Raw genomic sequence first — 27,200 nt, 5'->3', positions numbered from 1 at the left:
CACCAGGGGTCTTTAAAAAAATTAAGCGGCACAATGTCTCTCCCACGTGACCTACTTCTGTGTATGTACTGACATGTATTCACGTTTTTAAATGGATGTAAATTGTAGTCTTTTTCGTTGTGTGTCGGACCCCAGTAAGACGAGCCGTCACTATTGGCGTCGGCTAATGGGGATCCTAATCAAATCAAAGATGGTGTCTGTGAGCATGGGCTGCACCATTGAGGACATCGCCATCTTCAAATAGTCCATTTTACTTCTTCACAAGTAAAATTCCTTGGCTGATCCCTCCTGAAGACCTGGCTGTCAAGACTCCAAACTGGTAATCAGGTCAACCGGGTCATCAGGAGAGATCAGCCAATGAAGTTGGAAGCTTCACCCAAGTCCTCAATGGCATCGCCCAAGCTATCAGTCTTTTGGCCACAAGAGGACTCTATTCAACACCATGGGTTTGGTTTCAATTATAACTCAATCTTAATGTCACTTGGATTGAAAGGATTTAAAGCACCTCGACTGGTAGAAAAATAAGGAAGGAAACTCTTGCCTGTGTTTAAACGAAGCCAATTTTTATTTTATTTATTTACTTTAGACTAGTCAATTACTTTCACCTGACAGAAAGAGAGGAAAATGAAGTAATGCATACATTTTACATGTTTATTTACATCAGACATTTAGCACACTTATCCAGAGCAACTTACACGACTGCATACATTTTACATGTGTATTTACATCAGACATTTAGCACACTTATCCAGAGCAACTTACACGACTGCATACATTTTTGTACTGTTAATGTAATATTCAAATCAAGTCACTGACTAACCCCTTCAAATAAGGTTAATAAAGACAGCAGCAGAAACCAGCCAGTGTGCAACAACCAAACAAGATTCTGGTTCATCTGCGTTCCAGAGGTGGTTTTTTGGTTTCTCAAGCCTGATGACCAGACAGAAATTTCCCTAAATTAACACTTGGGATGCAGAAACCAGATCCACAGGGCACAGCTTTGGATAAAACCACCATCCTTGTCTGCCATAACTGGAGGGGAGACTTAATTCCCCAGCCAGGTGGACAGTGACCTCGCGCTGGCATCTTCCTGGGGTCCAGCTGCTCTATGGCAGAGTAAAAAAGACAGCATACCTATCATCTACGGGATGATGTCTACGTCGATTTGAGTCAATGGCCTCTTTTTCCTAAACAATATTTTAGATTTACAGAAATGTTGATCCATTTCTGTTCAGAGGAAACAAACATTTATGTAACTAGCCCACGCAATTGTGCATTTTTATATCTAGTTATAACAACCAGTTAATTAATGATTCATCCATTGATAAATGAAACCACTAGTTTTTTCACAGCAACACACAATAGACAAATCAGAAGTAGAAAACAACTGCGTCTAGGATGCATGTCCATGACCTACGCACAATGTTCAATTTGTTCTGTTTGTATTTGATTAGAGTATTAATGTAAAATGACATTAATGTCATACACAACTTGTCTGCCAATGACCATACACACCCAGATCTTCTTGGCCTAAAACCTGACAAACTGATTCGTGAGACATTGCAAATGAGTCTCATATCAGGTGTCAGAAATTCAAACAGAGCATGTCAAATGGGAATACAAGGTTGCGATCAGTAGACATTAAATAGGTTTTGAAAAAGGTTGTCTGGCACCTACTGAATGGTACCCAGGTCTCCAGTGGGCCAGTCTGGGCTGTATCTCAGCTGTAGTGGAGGTCTTTCTCCAGCCCGTAGATCTTGGCCTTCAGCTCCCCCTGGACCTTCCTGGTCCGAACGTTGGTCTGACGCACCTCGTGTAGGATGGTCAGGACCCACGTTCAGGGTCACCTTTAACACACACACACACACAAAAACATACAACAGATAACACACAGGCGTACAACATTTGTCCCATGCTCACCTTAAAGAGCTGTTTCTCCACGTCTTTGAGTTTCTGTTTGAGATGTTTGATGTCGCTCTTGAAGCCCTCCACCTCCATGGCCGCCCTCTTCTTCAGGGCCTCGTACCGCTGGGTCATCATCTGAAGACGCTTTGCCATCTTGTCAGACCGGTCCTACACACAAAGGTAGGCAAAACACAGTGGCGTAAACTTGCACACAAATACAACATAAACACAAGGTATAACAACACACCTATCTTATATGTAAGTGCGTTAATGTGTTTGGACCCCAGGAAGAGTAGCTGCTGCCTTGGCTCATGGTGATCCCCAATCACCACAACACACCTATCTTAATGTGTTTGGACCCCAGGAAGAGTAGCTGCTGCCTTGGCTAATGGTGATCCCCAACCACCACAACACACCTATCTTAATGTGTTTGGACCCCAGGAAGAGTAGCTGCTGCCTTGGCTCATGGTGATCCCCAATCACCACAACACACCTATCTTAATGTGTTTGGACCCCAGGAAAAGTAGCTGCTGCCTTGGCTCATGGTGATCCCCAATCACCACAACACACCTATCTTAATGTGTTTGGACCCCAGGAAGAGTAGCTGCTGCCTTGGCTAATGGTGATCCCCAATCACCACAACACACCTATCTTAATGTGTTTGGACCCCAGGAAGAGTAGCTGCTGCCTTGGCTAATGGTGATCCCCAATCACCACAACACACCTATCTTAATGTGTTTGGACCCCAGGAAGAGTAGCTGCTGCCTTGGCTAATGGTGATCCCCAATCACCACAACACACCTATCTTAATGTGTTTGGACCCCAGGAAGAGTAGCTGCTGCCTTGGCTCATGGTGATCCCCAATCACCGCTAATAGTGATTCTCAACAGTTTTTACCCCCAAGTCATAAGACTCCTGAACAGGTAATCAAATGGCTACCCAGACTATTTGCATTGTGTGCCCTTTTTTACATTATTGGTTAGAGCCTGTAACTAAGCATTTAACTGTAAGGTTACACCTGTTGTATTCAGCACACGTGACAAATAAACTCTGATTTGATGAGTATGATCCCGATGTTGTAAGACCCCTGATCTGAAGCGTGTGCACCACTACCCACCCGGAGCTCTTCCCTTTGGACGTGCTGGGTGTCAGGCTGGGCCACACTGCTGGGTCCTCTGGATCCTGGTTGCTCCCTCCCGTGGCTGTCTCTGGCCTCCCTCAATCGGTCCTGGTTCGTGTCCAGCTCCCGCAGCAGCCGGTCCTTCTCCACCCTCTCGCGGGCCTGCGTCTCAAACTTCAGCTTTAGGAAGTCCCTGGAGCTCTCATCCGTCAAGTTCTGGGTCCCCTCCAGCCTGAGGGAGAAGGGACAGAGTAAGAAAATGATAAAGGCTGGATAGTAGCATGTAGGGTTGCAAAATTCCTGGAACTTTCAATAACTTACCCATTTTCCCCCAAAAATCCTGGTTGAGGCACAGTGGCTGGGGACTTTAATGCAGTGAAACTTAAATAAATCAACTCTAGACCACCTTTACGCGTACCAAACTCTCCCTCCATTTGGAAAATTTGAACTTAATTGTATTCTCCTAATTCCTGCTTATAAGCTCAAATTAAAGCAGGAAGCACCAGTGACTTGGTCAATAACAAAGTGGTCAGATGAAGCAGATGCTAAGCTACAGGACTGTTTTGCTAGTACAGACTGGAATATGTTCTGGGATTCCTCCGATGGCATTGAGGAGTACACCACATCAGTCACTGGCTTCATCAATAAGTGTATCGAGGACGTTGTCCCCACAGTGACTGTACGTACATATCTCAACCAGAAGCCATGGATTACAGGCAACATCTGCACCGAGGTAAAAGGTAGAGCTGCCGCTTTCAAGGAAAAGGACTCCAAACCAGAAGCTTATAAGAAATCCCGCTATGCCCGCCGATGAATTATCAAACAGGCAAAGCATCACAGGACTAAGATCTAATCGTAGTACACCGGCTCTGACACTCGGATGTGGTAGGGCTTGAGAACTATAGACTACAAAAGGGAAGCACAGCCGAGAGCTGCCCAGTAACACGAGCCTTCCAGACAAGCTAAATTACTTCTATGCTCGCGTCGAGGCAAATAACACTGAAACATGCATGAGCGCATCAGCTGTTCCGGACGACTGTGTGACCATGCTCTCCGATGTGAGTAAGACCTTTAAAACAGGTCAACATTCATAAGGTCGCAGGGCCAGACGGATTACCAGGACGTGTACTGACCAACTGGCAGGTGTCTTCACTGACATTTTCAACCTGTCCCTGACAAAGTCTAATACCAACATGTTTCAAGCAGACCACCATAGTCCCTGTCCCCAAGAACACTAAGGTAGCCTGCCTAAATGACTACTGACCCGTAACACTCTGTAGCCATGAAACGCATTGAAAGGCTGGTCATGGGTCTCATCAACACCATTATCCCAGAAACCCTGGACCCACTCCAATTTGCATACCGCCCCAACTGATCATGTAATCTCTATTGCACTCCACACTGCCCTTTCACACATGGACAACAGGAACACCTATGCGAGAATGCTATTCATTGACTACAGCTCAGCATTTAACACCATAGTGCCCTTAAAAGCTCATCACTAAGCTAAGGACCCTGGGACTAAACACCTCCCTCTGTAACTGGACTTCCTGAAGGCCGCCCCCAGCTGGTAAGGGTAGGTAACAGCTGCCATGCTGATCCACAACACGGGGGCCCCTCAGGGGTGCATGCTCAGTCCCCTCCTGTACTCCCTGTTCACTCAAGACTGCATGGCCAGGCACGACTACAACACCATTATTAAGTTTACCGGTGACAAGTGATCCCTGACAAGACAGCCTATAGGGAGGTCAGAGACCAGTCCATGTGGTGCCAGGACAACAACAACTCCCTCAACGTGATCAAGACAAAAGGAGATGATTGTGGACTACAGGTAAAGGAAGACCGAGGACACCCCCATTCTCATTGACAGGGCTGTAGTGGAGTAGGTTGAGTGCTTCAAGTCCTTTTGTGTCCACATCACCAACTAACATGGTCCAAGCACACAAAGACAGTTGTGAAGAGGGCATGCCTAAACCTATTTCCCCTCAGGAGACTGAAAAGATTTGGCATGGGTCCTCAGATCCTTAAAAGGTTGTACAGCTGCACCAGAGAGCATCCTGGTTGCATCACTGCCTGGTATGGCAACTGCTCGGCCCCCAACCGCAAGGTACTACAGAGGGTAGTGCGTTACGGCCCAGGACATCACTGGGGCCAAGCTTCCTGCCATCCAGATTCCAGCTACCCTAGTCAGACTGTTCTCTCTTCTACCGCACGGCAAGCGGTACTGGAACACCAAGTCTAGGTCCAAGAGGCTTCTTAACAACTTCTACCCCCAAGCCATAAGACTCCTGAACAGCTAATTAAATGGCTGCTGCTGCCCCCCCCCCCCCCACACACATACACACACTTTTGCACTGCTGCTACTCTGTTATCATCTATGCAGAGTCACTAACCCACATGTACATATCTTAATTACCCCAACTAACCGGTGACCCCACACCGGTACCCCCTGTACATAGCCTCCACACTGACTCTGTACCAGTACCCCCTGTATATAGCCTCTGCACCGGTACCCCCTGTACATAGCCTCCACACTGACTCTGTACCAGTACCCCCTGTATATAGCCTCTGCACCGGTACCCCCTGTACATAGCCTCCACACTGACTCTGTACCAGTACCCCCTGTATATAGCCTCTGCACCGGTACCCCCTGTACATAGCCTCCACACTGACTCTGTACCAGTACCCCCTGTATATAGCCTCTGCACCGGTACCCCCTGTACATAGCCTCCACACTGACTCTGTACCAGTACCCCCTGTATATAGCCTCTGCACCGGTACCCCCTGTACATAGCCTCCACACTGACTCTGTACCAGTACCCCCTGTATATAGCCTCTGCACCGGTACCCCCTGTACATAGCCTCCACACTGACTCTGTACCAGTACCCCCTGTATATAGCCTCTGCACCGGTACCCCCTGTACATAGCCTCCACACTGACTCTGTACCAGTACCCCCTGTATATAGCCTCTGCACCGGTACCCCCTGTACATAGCCTCACTATTATTATTTTACTGCTACGCTTTAATTATTTGTACTTTTTTTTGTATTATTTTCTTAACGGTATTGTTGGTCAAGGGCTTGTAAGCACTTCACTGTAAAGGTCTATCTATACCTGTTGTATTTGGCGCATGTGATTCCCGGAATCAGGAGGAAATCCATTCAACAATCATTTCTGGAAAACTATTTATTGACAGTTCACAGAAATATGAGGCAAAAGTGGCATGTGGAGGAGTATAGTAGATAGTGAACATACATACTTGTCAGTGATGGGGTCCTGGTCTCTCTGGTGCTGGACCTGTCCCTCCTCCACGTGGATCCTCCCGTCCTCCAGCAGAGACTCCACCTTCTCTTTGGACAGACCTGTCTGCTCCTCCACCTGAGCCGGCAGCACCTCCACAGGTAGGCACATTACACCAATTCAACTTACAGCAAGTGTTCAAAGCTAAATTAGTTGTTTTGTGTGTGTGTGTGTGTCTACCTGTAGTACTAAGGTCTGGTTGGCACTTCTGTACTGCTCTGAGCTTCCTCCATTCACCACTCCCTCTGATCTAGATTTCTGGTTACCCTCTGCTCACAGGCAGAAGTCGGCACAGAGAAATATTGCACTCCAAACACAGATTATTCCACATTTCTGTAAACTGATGTGTGCTAAGAGCCCACTGTAATCCTACTTAATGAGACTTTAGTAGCTCCCCTCCTTGGGCTTCGGTTTATCTTAAGTAAGCAAAATTGTGTAACTCAGCTAAGTAGTTTGAGAACATTATTTTTTGAAAAAGTCTCAACTGTAAAGCTGGAAATGTCAATTGCAATTGTTAAGTGTAATTGTGAATCAAATGAGAGCTCACCTGATCTTGAGTATGTTGTTCTCCGAGTACAGGCGCAGTGCCTGTTCCCTCTCTCTCTGAGCCTTCTGCAATTCAGAGACCCCCACCTCCCACTGCAGCTTCTGTTGGAGGGCAGGGAGAGACGGGGATTAAAGCCCAAAGCAAACAAAAACCGTTTAAAAAAATGTTCTCTGCGTAAAAGGGCTGGAATTACACAGAACAAAAATAAACATGTAAAGTCTTGGTCCAATGTTTCATGAACTGAAATAAAACATCCCTGAAGCTTAATTCTATCAAATTGTGCACAAATTTGTTTACATCCCTGTTAGTGAGCAATTCTCCTTTGCCAAGATAATCCAGCCACCTGACATGTGTGACATATCAAGTAGCTGATTAAAAAGAGCATGATCGTTACACAGGGGCCTTTTCTGATGGGGCCAAAAAACACCCACAAATGTGTAGTTGTCGTCACACAATAAACACAACGCCACAGAAGTCTCAAGTTGAGGGAGCGTGCAATTGGCACGAGGACTGCAGGAATGTCCACCAGAGCTGTCGCCAGAGAACGTAATGTTCATTTCTCTAAAATAATTATTCTAGAGAATTTGTCAGTACATCCAACCCGGCCTCACAACCGCAAACCAAGTGTATGGTGTCGTGGGCGAGCGGTTTTCTGATGTCACCGGTGCGAACAGAGTGCCCCATGGTGGCGGAGGGGTTATGGTATGGGCAGGCATAAGCTACGGACAATGAACACAATAGCATTTTATCGATGGTAATTTTAAGGTATCGGTATTCCCGGTCATATGAAATCCATAGATTAGGGCCTAATGAATTTATTTTAATTGAAAGATTTCCTTATATGAACTGTAAATCAGTCAAATCTTAGAAATTGTTGCGTTTCTATTTTTTTGTTCAGTACAGAAGGCACAGGAGTGAACGAGAGAAAACAGACGGGGCCGCGACTTCTCCATATTGATGTTGAGGTTTTACGAATTGAATTATGGGGCATTTCTCCATATTGATGTTGAGGTTTTACAAATTGAATTATGGGGCATTTCAGGCCCCGAGGTGAACATAATTGTACACTCGCAAACTCGATCAAAAACGAGGGCTGAGGGGCTTAGGTTGCGAACTTCCCTTGTTTTGCTAATTGTTTGGACCTACGACCAAGATGGTGACTGGGATTCGCCAAATGGTGTAAGTGGACGAGGGTGTGTCTTTTATGAGTTTGAAACGCAGCCCATGGTTGTTCACTCGCTCCCTCAAACTAAATCGAGGGCAACGTTAGTGAATTGGACCTCTATTTAAGATGGCAATGAAACTTCATCCGATTTTGATGGGGATTCTCCCAAGGGAAAGTAACTAAGTAACTGAGGGGGTAAAAAGGTCAAAAAACAATGTGTTTGGACTGCAGCCTTTTGTACCCAAGGGTTCCGGTGGAATGCATTGAAACATGCGGCTCTCTCGTGGCTTTCTTTAAGAAAAATAACTATGAATTAACATACTTATTTTCAAATAACTGTCATCATATAACATAACCTTATGGTGTGGGACGTTCACTATATTACAAGGAACAATAGCAGGTCTATTTCGTGCCAACAGCTGGCATATTCTGTCCATTCACAATTCACCTGTGGGAACATGGTGGCTCTCAACACCCGATAACAGAAAGTTGCAATTGAAACCGATAAATCTCTTGCACTGCTCACTTCTAAAGTGGATACCCACTCAGCTAAAGTTGGAAGTTTGAAAACAGTGGCCAATGTGACAGAGGGGTGACTCCATGACCTGGAAAGAGTGAACTAAGTTAGAAGGGGAAATCAATCTCCTCAAAAAGAAAACAGAATCTCTCATCATTCCCGTAAATTCATTGTATTCAATGTGCGAGTCCTAGGACTTGAAACGGGTGTGGTAGCATTTAAACCAGGTGAGAATTGTCTGTTAATTGAATGATTAGAATATTCCGCCCTGAAACATATAATTGTATGGAATGGATTAGAATGTATTAAATCATAATCAATAAATGTGTAGCCCTAGTCAGAATTAGGGTAAAACAATATGTCTTTATGGTATTTAAACACAGACTGTCTGAGCTCAGTGCCGACCTGACTAGAGATTTGGGGGAGTACGTCTCAAGGACAAGGTCACTATCTCTGTCGGCTGGGAAGTGAGACAGACCGTGTGTGCGTAGCAGGACATGTTTGTGTGTATGTGTGGGCATATGTTTGTGTGTATGTGTGGGTGTATGTTTGTGTGGGCGTGTGTATGTGTGTGCGTATGTTTGTGTGTATTTGTGGGCGTGAGAAGTCAGTATAAAGTGAATTGTTTTGTATTCTTGACTCCAGAACGTTCCGTGAATAAAACCTTTTGACTATTTAGCTGGGCCTCCGTCTGTTTCATTCGACCAGGATCCTACAAATTCTGGTTTACAGACTGAGAGTAATATAATTAAATTGGGTGATGGAGAACATAATTCTCCTAACAAAAGGTGTTGTGACTGCTGCCCGGACTCTGCTGTTGGGACAGCTTTATGTAGGCCCTAACATTGCACTGTGATTTGATTAGCGATGCTCCACTGCTACCTACTGTTCTGGTGAATTGAAACACTGTGTGACTGTCTGGACTTCGGCACAAACGTTGGGGAGAACATTATTTAACTGCATATCATTTGATGTAGCGAAATAACTTATTTTTAAGGTGCCCAACATAATGAAATTAAAGCATAATAAAAATAAAAAAATTAAATAATGATTAAAGCATAAATAATGAAATAGTTAAATATAAGCCTTATAAAATAAACATACAGGTAGTACAGGTAGGTAAGTATAAATAATTAAATAGTTTAATATACTACCTGTGTGTTTTTACATTTTATTTTCATAGACAATATGCCTAAGTCATCAGTACCAAAAGCACACATTTTCCATGTGTTACAATAGCCTAAATGTAGTAGTATAGATGGTGACAATAACGATAGAAATAGTAGCTACACTTTATTTGCCTTAATGTTATGATTTGAGTAGTGTGCGCTGATCCTAGACCTGCACCTAGGATCTATATTCCTACTGGCCGGTGTCTTTTGGTCCTCATAACTTTAGAAAAAAAAGTAGCCTATATCTTTATTTATGTTTTGTATTCTGTCAGAAAAAGGACATGTTTGACATTCAGAAAAACATATTGTTCATGCTCAGGCATTTTCCAACCTGTTCAGCGCATAACCCTAACAGGGTGGAACCTAACAGGTGGACATTTGGAGCCTAAATTAGCCATAGCTCTGTGAGTGAGCAAGATTGAACTAGCATTAGGGTGAACAGGATTTTAAAGTTCTCTATCAAACATATTTTAACATTTTGAAATGTTCATTTAATTTAATAATTTAGCCTAACAGGGTGGACGTTTTAGGACCACTATTGTTTTCTCTATATATTTTACCTCTTGGTGATGTCATTCGAAAACATACTGTTAACTTTCACTGCTATGCGGATGACACACAGCTGTACATTTCAATGAAACATGGTGAAATCCCAAAATTGCCCTCGCTAGAAGCCTGTGTTTCAGACATAAGGAAGTGGATGGCTGCAAACGTTCTACTTTTAGACTCGGACAAAACAGAGATGCTTGTTATAGGTCCCAAGAAACAAAGAGATTTTCTGTTGAATCTGACAATGAATCTTAATGGTCGTCTCAAATAAAACTGTGAAGGACCTCAGCGTTACTCTGGACCCTGATCTCTCTTTTGACAAACATATCCAGACTGTTTCAAGGACAGCTTTTTTCCATCTTCGTAACATTGCAAAAATCAGAAACTTTCTGTCCAAAAATGATGCAGATTAATTCATCCATGCTTTTGTTACTTCTAGGTTAGACTACTGCAATGCTCTACTTTCCGGCTACCCGGATAAAGCACTAAATAAACTTCAGTTAGTGCTAAATACGGCTGCTAGAATCCTGACTAGAACCAAAACATGTGATCATATAACTCCAGTGCTTGCCTCCCTACACTGGCTTCCTGTCAAGGCAAGGGCTGATTTCAAGGTTTTACTGCTAACCTACAAAGCATTACATGGGCTTGCTCCTACCTATCTCTCTCTGATTTGGTCCTGCCATACATACCTACACGTACACTACGGTCACAAGACGCAGGCCTCCTAATTGTCCTGCAGGCAGGGCTTTCTCCTATAGAGCTCAATTTTTATGGAATGGTCTGCATACCCATGTGAGAGACGCAGACTCGGTCTCAACCTTTAAGTCTTTACTGAAGACTCATCTCTTCAGTGGTTCATATGATTGAGTGTAGTCTGGCCCAGGAGTGTGAAGGTGAATGGAAAGGCTCGGGAGCAACGAACCACCCTTGCTGTCTCTGCCTGGCCGGTTCCCCTCTTTCCACTGGGATTCTCTGCCTCTAACCCTATTACAGGGGCTGAGTCACTGGCTTACTGGTGCTCTTTCATGCCGTCCCTAGGAGGGGTGCGTCACTTGAGTGGGTTGAGTCACTGATGTGATCTTCCTGTCTGGGTTGGCGCTCCCCCTTGGGTTGTGCCGTGGCGGGGATCTTTGTGGGCTATACTCAGCCTTGTCTCAGGATGGTAAGTTGGTGGTTGAAGATATCCCTCTAGTGGTGTGGGGGCTGTGCTTTGGCAAAGTGGGTGGGGTTATATCCTTCCTGTTTGGCCCTGTCCGGGGGTGTCCTCGGATGGGGCCACAGTGTCTCCTGACCCCTCCTGTCTCAGCCTCCAGTATTTATGCTGCAGTAGTTTATGTGTTGGGGGGATAGGGTCAGTCTGTTATATCTGGAGTACTTCTCCTGTCTTATCCGGTGTCCTGTGTGAATTTAAGTATGCTCTCTCTAATTCTCTCTTTCTTTCTCTCTCTCGGAGGATCTGAGCCCTAGGACCATGCCTCAGGACTACCTGGCATGATGACTCCTTGCTGTCCCCAGTCCACCTAGCCGTGCCGCTGCTCCAGTTTCAACTGTTCTGCCTGCGGCTATGGAATCCTGACCTGTTCACCGGACGTGCTACCTGTCCCAGACCTATTATTTGACCATGCTGGTCATTTATGAACATTTGAACATCTTGGCCATGTTCTGTTATAATCTCCACCCAGCACAGCCAGAAGAGGACTGGCCACCCCTCATAGCCTGGTTTCTTCCTAGGTTTTGGCCTTTCTAGGGAGTTTTTCCTAGCCAACGTGCTTCAACACCTGCATTGCTTGCTGTTTGGGGTTTTAGGCTGGGTTTCTGTTCAGCACTTTGAGATATCAGCTGATGTACGAAGGGCTATATAAATAAATTTGATTTGGACATGAGTGGGACATACAGACTAACAAGAAACATGGAAAAATAGATACAACTGAGTGTTTATATTTATATGTAACAAAAATATAAACGTAAAGTGTAAAGTGTTGGTCCCATGTTTCATGAGCTGACATAAAAGATCCCAGAAATGTTCAGCACAAAAAACGTATTTCTCTTAAATGTGCACACACTTGTTTACATCCCTGTTAGTGAGCATTTATCTTTTGCCAAGATAATCCATCCACCTGATAGGTGTGGCATATCAAGAAGCTGATTAAACAGCATGATCATTACACAGGTGCACCTTGTGTTGGGGACAATAAAAGGCCACTCTAAAATGTTAAGTTTTTTCACACAACACAATGCCACAGATGTCTCAAGTTTTGAGGGAGAGTGCAATTGGCATGCTGACTGCAGGAATGTCCACCAGAGCTGTTGCCAGAAAAGGTCATGTTAATTTCTCTACCATAAGCCGACTCCAATGTTGTTTTATAGAATTTGGCAGTACGTCCAACCAGACTCACAACTGCAGACCAAGTGTAACCACGCCAGCCCAGGACCTCCACTTCCGGCTTCTTCACATGTAGGATCGTCTGAGACCTTCCACCCGGGCAGCTGTTAAATCTGAGTATTTATGTCTGTAATAAAGCCCTTTTTTGGGGATAAACTCATTCTGAATGGCTGGGCCTGGCTCCTCTGTGGGTGGGCCTCTGCCCTCTCAGACCAACCCATGGTTGCGCCCCTGCCCAATCCATAGATTAGGGCCTAATGAATTTATTTCAATTGACAGATTTCCTTATATGAAATGTAAATCAGTCAACTTTCTGAAATTGCTGCATGTTGAGTTTATATTTTTGCTCAGTATATTTAGCTTTGCACCGTTGTTTTCCCACCAACTAAATTATGAAGCTTCCTGAATTGTAAATACTGTATCCTGAAAACCGGAAACATCCGCCTTTCCCCAGCCCAGCAGTGCCTCAGCAACTGAATACCAGGAGCTATTCTCTGAATGGGGCCACTACTGGGATCTACCACCATAGAGATAGATAGAGGACTCATCTATGACATAGTGTCTGTGACACCCAACACTTTACATTTATTTAACCAGGCAAGTCAGTTAAGAACAAATTCTTATTTTCAATGATGGCCTAGGAACAGTAGGTTAACTGCCTGTTCAGGGGCAGAACGACAGATTTGTACCTTGTCAGCTCAGGGGTTTGCAACCTTGCGGTTACTAGTCCAACGCTCTAACCACTAGGCTACCCTGCCGCCCCAAGTGCCATTGAGGCTACAACCCATAGAGCCCTGCAGTGTGGGTGTCATAATAGTGCCATTGAGGCTACAACCCATAGAGCCCTGCAGTATGGGTGTCATAATAGTGCCATTGAGGTACAACCCATAGAGCCCTGCAGTGTGGGTGTCATAATAGTGCCATTGAGGCTACAAACCATAGAGCCATGCAGTGTGGGTGTCATAATAGTGCCATTGAGGCTACAACCCATAGAGCCCTGCAGTGTGGGTGTCATAATAGTGCCATTGAGGCTACAACCCATAGAGCCCTGCAGTGTGGGTGTCATAATAGTGCCATTGAGGCTACAACCCATAGAGCCCTGCAGTGTGGGTGTCATAATACCCATAAAACCTAGCGGTCAAACAGGGAAATGGTTCCAATCTTTTTTTTCCACAGGGAATTTTAGAAACACTTCAAAAAAGGTGCCGTGTTTCATGTAGACCTACCCTGACATTTTGATAACCATTTAAATCTCTCTCGGACAAGGTGACTTAACAATATATTCGGCTCTATTTACTCTGTCACAAAAATGCTAATCAGCATCAACGTAGACATCATGCAAAACTACAAATCCCTGCAAGCTCCTGCATGTAAATCTCTTTGCTAACAGGTATTGTCTCAATTCAGAACTTTAAAGAAATTGAGTTTATTTACTCTTTACTACATTTAACTAACATTAGATAGTTAATCCAGAGATTCTTACCTTTGCCTTGATTCGGCAGTCTCATCCAAATCATCATAGCATTTCCAGTTCTTTATTGCCATATTAGCAGCTAATTAGCATTTAATTAATTGCTATTTTTTTGGGGGGGGGGGAATACAGACAAATATATTGATAAAAGTCACCTTGTCCTAGAGAGATTTACACGGTTATCAACACGTCATGCCAGGGTATTATGACTCTTACTGTGGTACTCTATAGGAATCCCCACCCGGTCGACACCTTTGACTACTTTTAAATGGCGGAAGCACTCATTGGCGCTGCCCATGTTAAAACAGCTTTGGGCCACTACAGGCCTCTATCATTCTTTATGTCTACCACCCAGCGTTCACTGTCGGTAGCGCCACTGTTGAGAGGGTACTGTCGCTAACAGGAAGATAGAACATCGGTCGGTGTCAGCGTTATTCTTTTGTCGAAAATGGAACGAAAAGTAGCTCGAGAATTTAGGCACAAGGTAAGAACTTAATTTGTGTTTCATTTTGTTTTGGCTGTTATCAAAGTCCTATGATGTACTCTGAACTCTGTTGGGGTAATGCTTTTGCACAGGTGCCTTTAGATGCGTTTATAATGTCTTCATAGGTGTAGAAAATGTTCATGTAGGACTAACATGTTTTGGCTGGGATTTTAATTGAATTGTTTCATCCTTTATTTCACAATTGTGAAAATAGACGGTTGTGTTATACAACTGTTATACAACAAGTGAATCCTCTGTAGGATTAAAAAGTTTCCCCCTCTTGTGAGGATATTTAATTTAATACATTCATTTTTAATACCACTAGTGTGTATAGTCTATACAATAACAATGTCGATTATAGGGAGAGTGTGTACAGGTAAACTAGGCTATTATCATGAGTACCTATGGCCTGTGTGTCAGCTTTCCTGATTGGTTATCCTGGTCATTTGTCAGGTGAACTGTGTGTATTGCAAAACGTTCACCTGGTGTTTCCAACATATTTTCGTCTGTTGGTCATTCTAGACCCAACACAAAGATACCGATGATGCATTTTGTATTTAGCCATACAATTGTTCACGGATACTCACGGTGACAGTATTCGGATAATTATGTAAAAAAAAAAGAAGAGAGAAGCTGTGTAAAGGCAACGTGATACGTTTGGGTGTTTTCCGTCCTCTGTAATGTGGACCCAGAGCCATCTGTCCTCTATGCTGTAGGCTCTCACTAGGTCGCTCCCCATTAGATAATTTAGACCGTGTCAGGGATGTCCAGCCGAGCGGAACAGGATGGGACGATTTACAGCAGCAATTAGAGACAGAGAGGGGACTGTTTGAATGCCATCTTACACCCATAACAGGGACTGCCAGGCAGGAAGGCATGAGCAACAACAACAACACATTTAGATAAGGCTCTAAAAAGGGCTTTATAAATACATTTGATTGATTGACCACAGAACAGCATGCGTTTTTGGTCATGTTTGTGACAATGAATATGTGGTGACAATATGTCTTTGACAGGTGAATATAGGCTACAGTTAGATTGAAGTGGGCCCTTAACTTCTCTTACAGTTTATTTGTTGTATGTGTTGTATTCACCTCGGTGCCTTTGTTGGATGTTTTGAGAAAAAGGGAGTTTAAGGGTTTAGAGAACACAAGAGGTCTTCATGTACTGTATAACATAAGCGGAGGTATCTGGCTGGCTCTTTATGACAATAGCTTCAACCGTTCAGGGTGCTGAAGTCTGCACTTAGTCATCGTTGCTTACCCTGTCTCTTTATGTCCGAGAACTTTACCAAACCATAAATACACTGTCATACACCCAGGAACCTGCATGGTTGAGCTTGTGTGTAGTAATGTGTGCCTAGGTGTCTGCGTGTGCGTGTAGTGTGTATCTCTGAGCCTTTTCTTTGTACACTCTTGGAAGGAAAAGCAGCCCCAAATAAACTTTTTTTGGGGAAAAGATTGCCAGCTGTGAGGGTTAAATGTCATTCCTGTTTGTACACAATACATGCATATTACATATTGTAATACTAACATGGCTGATTACATAGTAGGAAAGTGGTAGCTCTTCCAACGTTAGGATTTGCATAGGCTCTTGAGGAACTCAGTTTTCAACCTTAACAATACGGGGGCCAGAAATAACTATCTGAAAGAGACAACCCCAATCGTCTTATCTGACCCACTGGGCCAAAAATAACTATATTGCAAGCCAGGACCCTACTAAGCCACGCCCCCGGTCATCTTAGCTGACCGCCTGGGTCATTTCTTAATAACCCAGCATCAACAACCAAACGTGTTTCTTTTTTTTTTAAAGAAAACCACCTGACTAAGTGACCCAATGCCTGCAACCCAGCAGTTGGGCCATCCAAACAACCAAGCATTTTTAAGAGTGTAGGCTAGGTTGAAGATACTGTAGGTAACTAGCAAACTTAGCCAACACTTAATAATTATCATCATAAACAAACGTCATTACCATCAAAAATAAACATTATTATTAAAACAAACAGGACCACTTTGGAAACAAGGATTTTAATTAATAATTTTAAGTGATATCCTCTGGTTTCACATTGTACATTTTGTTGTTTATGTCTGTTACCCAAAAATACATTAAATTCAATTCAATACAGTCATATAATATAATGGGCTTGACAGCCAATGTTGTATTTTTCAACATTGATATTAAAATAGTACTCATATAGGAATGGGTAATGTTTTACAAGTTGATCGCCATCCCTTAAAACCACATATTTTCATCTTCTTCCGAGTTTGGCAGCGCAACAAATCCAACATCAAAATAAATTCAGAGTGCTCCGCACACTTCTAGGCGAGAGGGTTCCTCCAGGAAACATTAAAGGTTCCCCCATAACCCATCAACTAACCAAAGGTGCAAATATGAACCTATTGACTGCAATGGTTCCTTGAGTCACCCCTAATTGTAAGAAATTATGGTGGTGGACTGCTTGTCACTGGGATGTACTGTAAGGTGACACTGCTCACCTCACTATTCCAAACCGCCCTCCAACCTCCACCCCTCCTTATCGCTCCCTTACTCCCCCTCCCTAGTCCGATGGCATAAGTGTGTGTACCAGCCCACAGTCCTAGTAAGGGGAAGGGATCTAGAAAACAGGAAAGCTACCTGGCCTTCTACCTCCAGCAACACACAATAGAGATGCTATTGATGCTAACGCTTTACAGGCACAGGCACACAAAACGCAGCACTGACAAACGTATACACAGGTTGGTGCCCACACGCGCACACACACTGAGGCACTCACACACAGCCGGATAGACAACCTTCCTTAATGAAGGAGATGGGGTATATTAATGACTGGCCTAAGCGCTTCCTCAAAACTTTTCTGCAGCAGTTCAGTCGCTACAAGGTAAGATGCACACACTGCTGTGCGCACACACGCACACACACCTAGGGCTAAGGGGAATGCCCCCTGTTACGCTGAAAGGACCACCGTAGAGAGGGATGTGTCAGTGTAGAGCCTGCAGCCTTCCCTGGCAGCTGCTATCTTGTCTGTGATGATGGAGATGAGAGTGAGACTAAAGATGCCTTTGCTGTTTAGGTGGAGCTGCTCATTGACAGTGAGGCTGAAAAGGATTACCTGTACGATGTCCTGCGGATGTATCACCAGTGAGTACCAGTGGTGTAAAGTACTTCAGTAAAAATACTTTAAAGTACTACTTAAGTAGTTTTTTTGGGGGTATCTGTACTTAGCTTTGCTATTTATATTTGTCACAACTTTTACTTCACTACATTCCTAAAAAAACGTTTTACTCCCTGTCACCCAAAAGTACTCGTTACATTTTAAATGCTGAACAGGATAGAAAATGGTCCAATTCACACACTTATCAAGAGAGTATCCCTGGTCATCCCTAATGCCTCTGATCTGGCAGACTCACTCAACACAAATGCTTAGTTTGTGAATTATGTTGGAGTGTACCCATGGCTATTCATACTTGTAAAAACCTTAAACAATTGTGCCGTCTGGTTTGCTTAATATAAAATCATTTGAAATTATTCATACTTTTACTTGTGATACTTAAGTATATTTGAGCAATTCTATTTACTTTTGATACTTATGTATATTTTAAAACCAAAACACTTTTAGACTTTTACTCAAGTAGTATTTTACCGGGTGACTTTCACTTTTACTTGAGTCATTTTCTATTAAGGTATCTTTACTTTTACTCAAGTAGGACACTTGGGTACTTTTTCCACCACTGGTGAGTACCACCATCTCTGTTTGACTTTCACTTCAGTTTAGTGATCAATTATTGACCTATTCTTTTTTTTTTCAGGATGACCAATTTTCTGACAATTTAACCTTCCTCAACTGATTTGCTGATCCTTTATTTGGGGAAGTGGATTGTTAGTGGGTCTGCCAGTACTTGAACAAAACGAAGATGGACTTTTTTTCTGTCACTTCTACTTCAACAAAAAAATGGAAAATGGTCAAGCAAACGCCTTGATTTCTCTCCAATTGCAGATTTATGTATAGGAGGATTAAGTCTCCTGTGTGTGTGTGTGTGTGTGTGTGTTTGTGTGTGTGTGTGTGTGTGTGTGTGCGTGCGTGCATGCTTGTGTGTGCGTATACAGGTGTATGGTGGGAGATAGGATTTCATTCAGGACTATGACGATAATGTGGACTGAATGGGGGTGAAGAGGACTTAGCGGTGCTGGTTTCCATGCGCTCTTTGTATGGAGCCAGAGACCTGAGACCCCATTGGTTAGACCCATGATCAGTTTTCCGCCGTGCTCCGCCAAGCCTGGCCAGCTATTCACTAAAGCCCTTTACTCGTTCATACACGAGTAAGGAGTGAAATGGCAAACGTTAATAATTCATAGTCATAGGTCTTACGTTCCCGTTGGAATTGGTAGGTTGATTGCACATTCTTGGAATCCTGGATGGCCCATAAGGCCATTTGGCGTTTATCATACCGTTCTGAACTAGTCATTCTGTGTGCTGCTTTGAGTCCCTTTGTCCTCATAATCACGTATGTCAACGATAGGAATGATAAAGAAAGACATTCAAACCATCTCGCTCTCCCCTGAATGGCTGTGCATTGTGCGCGTGTGCGCGTGTGCGCGCGTGTTGAAGCTGTCCTTTGACCCTCTCCCTCAGGTCCATGGAGCTGCCCGTGTTGGTGGGGGACCTGAAGCTGGTCATCAACGAGCCCAGCCGCCTGCCGCTGTTTGATGCCATCCGGCCCCTCATTCCCCTCAAACACCAGGTGGAGTACGACCTGCTCACCCCCAAGAGGTCACGGTGAGTGGAGGGGTCGCTGCCACCCACCAGGCTGGAGCCCATAGACTTTCAATAAGATGCACTTGTCTTATACCATGTAATTACTCTCTTAGTACTTATAGGCAACGAGAATGTACAACTGATAACCCCTTCCTCCACCTTTTACTGTCATCCTCCATCTAACCCCTTCTCCCTCTCCCCTCCTGTCTTCCCTTTCCTCCTCCCTCTCTCCATCCGGGTGGTGCAGTAAGCTGAAGGAGGTGCGTCTGGATCGTACTCATCCTGAGGGTCTGGGTCTGAGCGTGAGAGGGGGCCTGGAGTTCGGCTGTGGACTCTTCATCTCACAGATCGTCAAGGATGGACAGGCTGGAAACAGTGGCCTGCAGGTGTGTGGGTGTGTGCGTGTTTGTGTGTGCAGCACTTGTTCATGCATCGAATAAAGGCAACCCGAGGAACAAACCGCTTTGGTAAAAACACCCAGGAACTTTTTAAGTATCTTCCTGTCCTTCACCTCTTCCTGAAGCAATCTGCTCCTGAGTCACGACTCAGACTGATTGGATCTGCTTTTCCGTCAGTCTGCTGTAGTTATTCCCCTCAACCGGCGTGACAAGATGTCACACACTTCCATTAGCTCAATAACCGGTGACACAAATTGACACACAGCTACAGCCGAGGTGACACAGCCATCCTGTCTGGCACCTAGGAGAAGAAAAAAAACACTTCTGAGACTCATCCTTACCCAGTGAGCACAAGACGTTGACTTATTTTCAAACCAAAATACGTTTTTTCAACGTCATATAGTACCAGTATGGAGGGTAGATGGGATGTGGTCAAATATCTAAAGAAAGGCAAACATACACTGTGAAACATAACACTCAGAAAAGTAGCCACACACTGTCACACTACATAAAAAGTGCTGGTCGTATCGCCTGACCTCTGTGTGACCTCCAGATGGGAGATGAGATTGTCCGCATCAATGGATACGCCATCTCTTCCTGTATCCACGAGGAAGTCATCAACCTCATCAAGACCAAGAAAATAGTGTCGCTCAAAGTCCGGCGTAAGTTAAACGAAATCCACCCAACCAATATACGCACTCACCCTCATGTCAAATGCAAAAGTGAATATTCATAACTTACTTCAATTTTGATTCTTTTATTTGTGCAGAGGTTGGGATGATACCAGTGAAGAGGTAGGGCTGTTTCTCTCTTTGTTGGTATTGTATTTGACACCTTTCTGCTTTAGAAAAGACTGTGATCAAAATAAAACAAGAAATCCTGTCCTGGGCAAGAGGTATCTGGTGAGCACTGAGATGGTAGCTAGATTATTGATTGATGTATTTCCTGTGCCAGGTGTTGCTCACAAAATCTTACTCAAGGGATCTTCCTGATTAAATAAAACTGAAATAAATACATGAATGAATATAGAATCGGATTTATCCCACGCTTTCTGTTCTTCTCTAGTTCCACAGAGGAGCCTCTGAAGTGGCAGTTCGTGGACCAATTTGTGTCTGGTTCTGGGGTGAGAATGAGATTCATTTTTCTTTGAGATGAAATATTCTCTCATATTCTTTGAAGTGTAACACCCTTTGGCCCTTCATAATGCAACCACGGAATTGTACAATCTCTCTTTTCTCTCTCTCTGCCCCCCCTCCCCTCTCTCTCTCTGTCTCTCTCTCTCTGTCTCTCTCTCTGTCTCTCTCTCTCTTTTCTCTCTCTGCCCCCCCTCCCCTCTCTCTCTCTCTCTCTCTCTCTCTCTCCCTCTCTCGCTCTCTTTTCTCTCTCTGCCCCCCCTCCCCTCTCTCTCTCTCTCTCAGGAGAAGAAGAGCAGTGTGGCAGGCCTGGCATCCATGGGAGGGAAGGAGATCAAGGAGAAGAAGGTGTTCCTGAGCCTGGTGGGCACCAAGGGCATGGGCGTCAGCATCTCCAGTGGCCCCACACAGAAGCCTGGCATCTACATCAGTAACGTCAAATCTGGATCCCTCGCTGCTGAAGTAGGACTGCAGGTAAGAGTTTGGCCCTGTCTAGCGTACTGTAAACCACTTTGTAATGAACATGTAGAAATGTATCACGATGACAACCAGTCAACTTGTTGGGACCATACTTGCGAACATAATTTAAAATTTTTTTTGTGCATCAGCCAATTCAAATCATTGATGTAGTTGCTCGTGATAAAACGCTAGATATTAGCTGTTCCCATTAGACAACTTGGCACATTTAGCCCTATGCTAGCCTGACCAGCTGGCAGTGACCAGCTGTCTTATAAAAGTAATATTGAAATGTGTTTGGTTGACAACGCAACCAAATATCAACATTCAAAGGAGATGTACAGTGCATTCGGAAAGTATTCAGACCCCTTCACGTTTTGCACATTGTTACGTTAAAGCTTTATTCTAAAATGGATTAAATGAATGTTTTTCCTCATCAATCTACACACAATAACCAATAATGACAAAGCAAAAACAGATTTTTAGAAAGCAACTATATTAAACATAAAAAACATAAATACCTTATTTACACAAGTATTCAGACCCTCAGTGCATCTGTCTATGTAAGCTCCCACGGTTGACAGAATGTGCCATGTGCAACTACATCAACAATTTTCATTGGCCGATGCGCATTTTGAGACAGAGAAAAAGTTTCAACTGAAAAGTATGGACCCATAGTGTTTTGATCAATGAGAAATCTTCACTCGATTGGAAACCTTTTTCTGAACCATGTCTCAATATTGTGTGAGTGTTTGTGTCAAGATTCCATCTACAGTGCCTTCAGAAAGTATTCATACCCCTTGACTTATTCCACATTTTGTTGTGTTACAGCCTGAATTCAAAATAGATTAAATATAATTTCTTACCCATTTTATTCATGTATATATTTCACCTTTATTTAACCAGGTAGGCCAGTTGAGAACAAGTTCTCATTTACAACTGCGACCTGGCCAAGATAAAGCAGTGCGACAAAAACAACAACACAGAGTTACACATGGGATAGACAAATGTACAGTCAATAACACAATAGAAAAATCTATATACAGTGCATGCAAATGTAGTAAGATTAGGGAGGTAAGGCAATAAATAGGCCATAGTGGCGAAATAATTACAATTAAACACTGTAAACAGTAAACAGTTAAACTGTAAACAGATGTGCAGATGATGATGTGCAAGTAGAGATACTGGGGTGCAAAAAATAAAATAATAATAACAGTATTGGGATGAGGTAGTTGGGTGGGCTATTTACAGATGGGCTGTGTACAGGTGCAGTGATTGGTAAGCTGCTCTGACAGCTGATGCTTATAGTTAGTGAGGGAGATATAAGTCTCCAGCTTCAGTGACTTTTGCAGTTCGTTCCAGTCATTGGCAGCAGAGAACTGGAAGGAAAGGCGGCCAAAGGAGGTGTTGGCCTTGTGGATGACCAGTGAAATATACCTGATGGAGTGCAGGCTACGGGTGGGTGTTGCTATGGTGACCAGTGAGCTGAGATAAGGCGGGGCTTTACCTAGCAAAGACTTATAGATGACCTGGAGCCAGTGGGTTTGGCGACGAATATGTAGCGAGGGCCAGCCAACGAGAGCATACAGGTTGCAGTAATGGGTAGTATATGGAGCTTTAGTGACAAAACGGATGGCACTGTGATAGACTACATCCAATTTGCTGAGTAGAGTGTTGGAGGCTATTTTGTAAATGACATCGCCGAAGTCAAGGATCGGTAGGATAGTCAGTTTTACGAGGGTATGTTTGGCGGCATGAGTGAAGGATGCTTTGTTGCGAAATAGGAAGCCGATTCTAGATTTAATTTTGATTGGAGATGCTTAATATGAGACTGGAAGGAGAGTTTACAGTCTAACCAGACACCTAGGTATTTGTAGTTGTCCACATATTCAGAAGTCAGAACCGTCCAGAGTAGTGATGCTAGTCAGGCGGGCGGGTGCGGGCAGCGATCGGTTGAAGAGCATGCATTTATTTTTACTAGTGTTTAAGAGCAGTTGGAGGCCATGGAGGGAGTGTTGTATGGCATTGAAGCTTGCCTGTAGATTTGTTAACACAGTGTCCAAATAAGGGCCAGATGTATACAGAATGGAGTCGTCTGCATAGAGGTGGATCAGAGAATCACCAGCAGCAAAGAGCGACATCATTGACATATACAGAGAAAAGAGTCGGCCCGAGAATTGAACCCTATGCCACCCCCATAGAGACTGCCAGAGGTCCGGACAACAGGCCCTCCGATTTGACACACTGAACTCTGTCTGAGAAGTAGTTGGTGAACCAGGCGAGGCAGTCATTTGAGAAACCAAGGCTATTGCGTCTGCCGATAAGAATGTGCTGATTGACAGATTTGAAAGCCTTGGTTTGAAAGCCTTGGCTGCCGATAAGAATGTGCTGATTGACAGATTTGAAAGCCTTGGCTTTCAGTAATGTCTTTTATCGATGGCGGTTATGACATCGTTTAGGACCTTGAGTGTGGCTGACGTGCACCCATGACCAGCTCGGAAACCAGATTGCATAACGGAGAAGGTACGGTGGGATTCGAAATGGTCGGTGATCTGTTTGTTAACCTGGCTTTCGAAGACTTTAAAAGGGCAGGGCAGGATGGATATAGGCCTGTAACAGTTTTGTTCTGGAGTGTCTCCCCCTTTGAAGAGGTGGATGACTGCGGCAGCTTTCCAATCTCAGCCAAGGAGTTTATAGTTTCTGCTCTAACATGCACATGTCAACTATGGGACTTTATATACTATACACAGGCGTGTTTCTTTCTAAATCATGTCCAAACAATTGAATTGGCCCCAGGTGGACTCCAATCAAGTTGTAGTGACATCTCAAGGATGACCATTGGAAATTGGATGCACCTTATCTCAATTTGGAGTATCATAGCAAAGGGGTGTGAATACTTATTTGTATAAAATATTTCTTTAGTTCGTTTTCAATACATTTGCAAAAATGTCTAAAAACATGTTTTCACTTTGTCATTATGGGGTATTGTGTGTAGATGGGTGAGAAAAAATATATTTAATGAACTTTTTAGGGATAGACGTGCCGTCAACGGGGCAGTTGTAAACCATGCAGCACCCTGTGTCACGATCGCAGATTTTAGAGAAACAACACATTTCTGTACATATATGTGTCTTATATCGGTTGAAAGCTTCAATTCTTGTTAATATAACCAGACTGTCCAATTTACAGTAGCTATTACTGCTGAGAAAAAATGCCATGCTATCGTTTGAGGAGAGCTCCTAACAGCAAAACACTTTTTTTATCACCGCGATAGGTTTGATAAATTCACCTCTGAAGGTGAAATGTGTACTTACATTCTGAAATCTTGTTCTGATTTATCATCCAAAGGGTCCCAGAGATAACATGAAGTGTTGTTTTGTTAGATAAAATCCTTTTTCATATCCCAAAAATGTCCATATAGCATGCACGATCGATTTTGTATTTCCACTCGTTCAATTAGCAAAGAAAGGAATCTGTGAAAATCTAACCCTAAATGTTGTTTCAACCAGTCAAATTACATTCAAATGTATTCCTCAGAGATCCTAGAACGTAACCAGACTTCACTATATCATTAGGAGTGTAGTATATCCTATAAGACACCAAATTTGGTCACTAATACTGGAAAAGCTAAATCAAAGTCCAAGTATACAGATTTGATTATATTTTTTGCAGAGGTAGCCTAGTGGTTAGAGCGTTGGACTAGTAACCGGAAGGTTGCGAGTTCAAACCCCCGAGCTGACAAGGTACAAATCTGTCGTTCTGCCCCTGAACAGGCAGGTAACCCACTGTTCCTAGGCCGTCATTGAAAATATGAATTTGTTCTTAACTGACTTGCCTAGTTAAACAAATATATATATATTTTTTTAAATGCGTCCTTCACGATTTGCCCAAATGTACCTGGGTGACTTCACACTAAATGTCATGTAGCTTGCTCATACTTCAAGTTATCAGTCTGAAACTTTGCACATACACTGCTGGCCTCTTGTGGACACCATCGGAATTACAACCAGAGTGATGGCTAGATTTGGGACCTTTCTGTTGCATTTCAAAGAAGTGGTGGTAGAAAATAAGTTGTTTTTTTCTTTGTATTCTCTTCTACCAGATCTATTGTGTTATATTCTCCTACATTCAATGCACATTTCCACAAACTGCAAAGTGTTTCCTTTCAAATGATACCAAGACTATGCATATCCCCACTTCAGGACCTGAGCTACAGGCAGTTAGATTTGGGTATGTCATTTTAGGTGAAAATTGAAAACTGGAGGCTATCCCTAAGAAGTTTTAATGAAGGCACTGTATTTGGGTCCTAGTATGCCACAATGTCCCAATGTGGAACCAAATAAAGTACTGAAATGTGTGTGTGTTTTTACATGGTTGGTATTGTGGATTGTATTGTGTTTTGTGTTGGTAGATTGGTGACCAGATCGTGGAGGTGAACGGGGTGGAATTCACCAATCTGGACCACAAAGAGGTAGGACACATGAAATGCAGACAAAGGTTTGATACTAGAGGTTTGATCTAGAAAACTGTTTTGGTAAATAATGAATTTTCTTTGGAAAGTTTCGTTTTTTATTGCTCAGTTTTGTCTTTATTGCGTCTGCAGGCTGTAAGAGTTCTGAAGAGTAGCAGGAGTCTAACCATCACAGTTCTCACCGGCGCAGTAAGTACACCGCCAGGGCCTCCCCCACCCCCATAACATTTTAGTGACCCCCCGCTTGACATCGGAGAGAAAAAATGTAAGTACACTTCCTGCAATTCTGCACGTTTTGCCATAGGGCTTAGAGAAAATGTTGCAGTTTTGAAGCAAGTTTGCTGCAATTATACACATTTTGCCATGGAGCGGAGAGAAGATTTAGCAATTTTAGAACTAATTGCATGCAACTCGACTCATTTTGCCATAGGGCAGAGATACAGTTTTGCACGTGTCCTGCGTGCTCAGTCTGTAATCCGACCGTGATTACTACAAGTTTTTATAGCTGGCTAGACTGATTTACCAATCTAAAAATGTTTTACTGACATAGGCTAAATGAGTGACTTCCAGGGACTGACATAACAAAAGAAAACCTGCTTATGCACAAACACATTTCGAAACTGCGCCTTGTGTGTTCTACTACTCTAACTCTCAACACTAAATTGAGACTCCAACTAAATTTGGGGGGGGGGGGTTCAGGGGACCCTCTGGCGGCCGCGGGACCCTAAGAGGTTGCTTATGTCACTTATGCTTAGGGCCGGCTCTATGAATAGTGCGTCCTTAACATTTCCCCAATTTATCTGCAGCCGAGTCTTTGCTGTTGCTAGCTAATTTGTCCTGGGATATAAACATTGGGTTGTTATTTTACCTGAAATGCACAATGTCCTTTTCTTCTGGATCTTTGTAGAATTTTGACTCATTTTGAGTCACAAAATCATGTGTTCTCTAGTCCGACAATTATTCCATAGATAAAAGGGGAAACCTAGTTCGTTTCCAGTAATCTCTCCTCCTTCGGTCCTGTTCTTCTTCTTCTGTGGACTTTATATGGAGGTTGGCAACCAACTTTAAGGTGCATTACCTCCACCAACTGGACTGGAGTGTGGCCCTCAGTTCATCTTTTAATCACCCACGTGGGTATATGCTCCTAAAAGCCAATGTGGAGATGGGACGGGCGGGACTTGCAGCGCGTCAAGCATAAAAAATAGAACCAAGTTCTACTTTAGCACCTGGCTACGCAGATGCTCGTTGGCGCCCTCGAGCAGTTTGGATTAAATGATTGAATAACATGTATGCATTATTTTGCAACATGAGCGGTGTGTTCAGCATGTTAGCTCCTACTGGAGTCTCGCATACCCCTAGCAGTTTTGACAAT

General features: G+C 43.6%; 2 protein-coding genes across 4 annotated transcripts in view; one reads left to right on the top strand and one right to left on the bottom strand.

Annotated features, from left to right (window-relative positions):
* Nucleotides 1-1,426: 1,426 nt before the first annotated feature.
* Nucleotides 1,427-14,431, bottom strand: LOC109866942 (coiled-coil domain-containing protein 77-like). Its single transcript, XM_031802179.1, has 5 exons — nucleotides 14,350-14,431; nucleotides 6,507-6,598; nucleotides 6,286-6,419; nucleotides 3,023-3,257; nucleotides 1,427-2,073 (listed from the first exon to the last, which is right to left on the bottom strand). Exons 1-5 carry the CDS (start codon nucleotides 14,429-14,431, stop codon nucleotides 1,825-1,827), a joined length of 792 nt encoding a protein of 263 aa, XP_031658039.1. The 3' UTR covers nucleotides 1,427-1,824.
* A 57-nt stretch (nucleotides 14,432-14,488) lies between these two features.
* The window catches only part of LOC109867672 (harmonin), a 46,825-nt gene continuing 34,113 nt past the window's right edge, over nucleotides 14,489-27,200 (top strand). For all 3 annotated transcript variants that reach the window (XR_004204870.1, XM_031801928.1, XM_031801929.1), the window contains exons 1-10: nucleotides 14,489-14,617; nucleotides 17,688-17,755; nucleotides 19,248-19,391; nucleotides 19,618-19,756; nucleotides 20,322-20,430; nucleotides 20,538-20,562; nucleotides 20,834-20,891; nucleotides 21,187-21,375; nucleotides 25,769-25,828; nucleotides 25,961-26,017. Coding sequence is in view for 2 of the 3 variants with exons in the window: in XM_031801928.1 (XP_031657788.1) it covers nucleotides 14,582-14,617; nucleotides 17,688-17,755; nucleotides 19,248-19,391; nucleotides 19,618-19,756; nucleotides 20,322-20,430; nucleotides 20,538-20,562; nucleotides 20,834-20,891; nucleotides 21,187-21,375; nucleotides 25,769-25,828; nucleotides 25,961-26,017 (885 nt within the window). In the remaining variant the exon portion in view is untranslated. The remainder of the gene's footprint in view (nucleotides 14,618-17,687; nucleotides 17,756-19,247; nucleotides 19,392-19,617; nucleotides 19,757-20,321; nucleotides 20,431-20,537; nucleotides 20,563-20,833; nucleotides 20,892-21,186; nucleotides 21,376-25,768; nucleotides 25,829-25,960; nucleotides 26,018-27,200) is intronic.

The sequence above is a fragment of the Oncorhynchus kisutch genome, linkage group LG22 (genome assembly GCF_002021735.2).
Source record: "Oncorhynchus kisutch isolate 150728-3 linkage group LG22, Okis_V2, whole genome shotgun sequence".
In the NCBI taxonomy this organism is placed as follows: Eukaryota; Metazoa; Chordata; class Actinopteri; order Salmoniformes; family Salmonidae; genus Oncorhynchus; species Oncorhynchus kisutch.
Note: the sequence above shows the minus strand (reverse complement) of the source record. Positions and strands in the feature narration are given on the sequence as shown.

Bases quoted from the DNA above. Each gene is read 5' to 3' on its own strand.
- LOC109866942 (XM_031802179.1), bottom strand. From the start codon at position 14,431: ATGGGCAGCGCCAATGAGTGCTTCCGCCATTTAAAAGTAGTCAAAGGT. The intron at 6,420-6,506 runs GTAGACACACAC...CTACCTGTGGAG, and splicing joins ACCAGACCTTAGTACTACAG to GTGCTGCCGGCTCAGGTGGA. The intron at 3,258-6,285 runs GTATGTATGTTC...CTTCTCCCTCAG, and splicing joins CAGGACCCCATCACTGACAA to GCTGGAGGGGACCCAGAACT.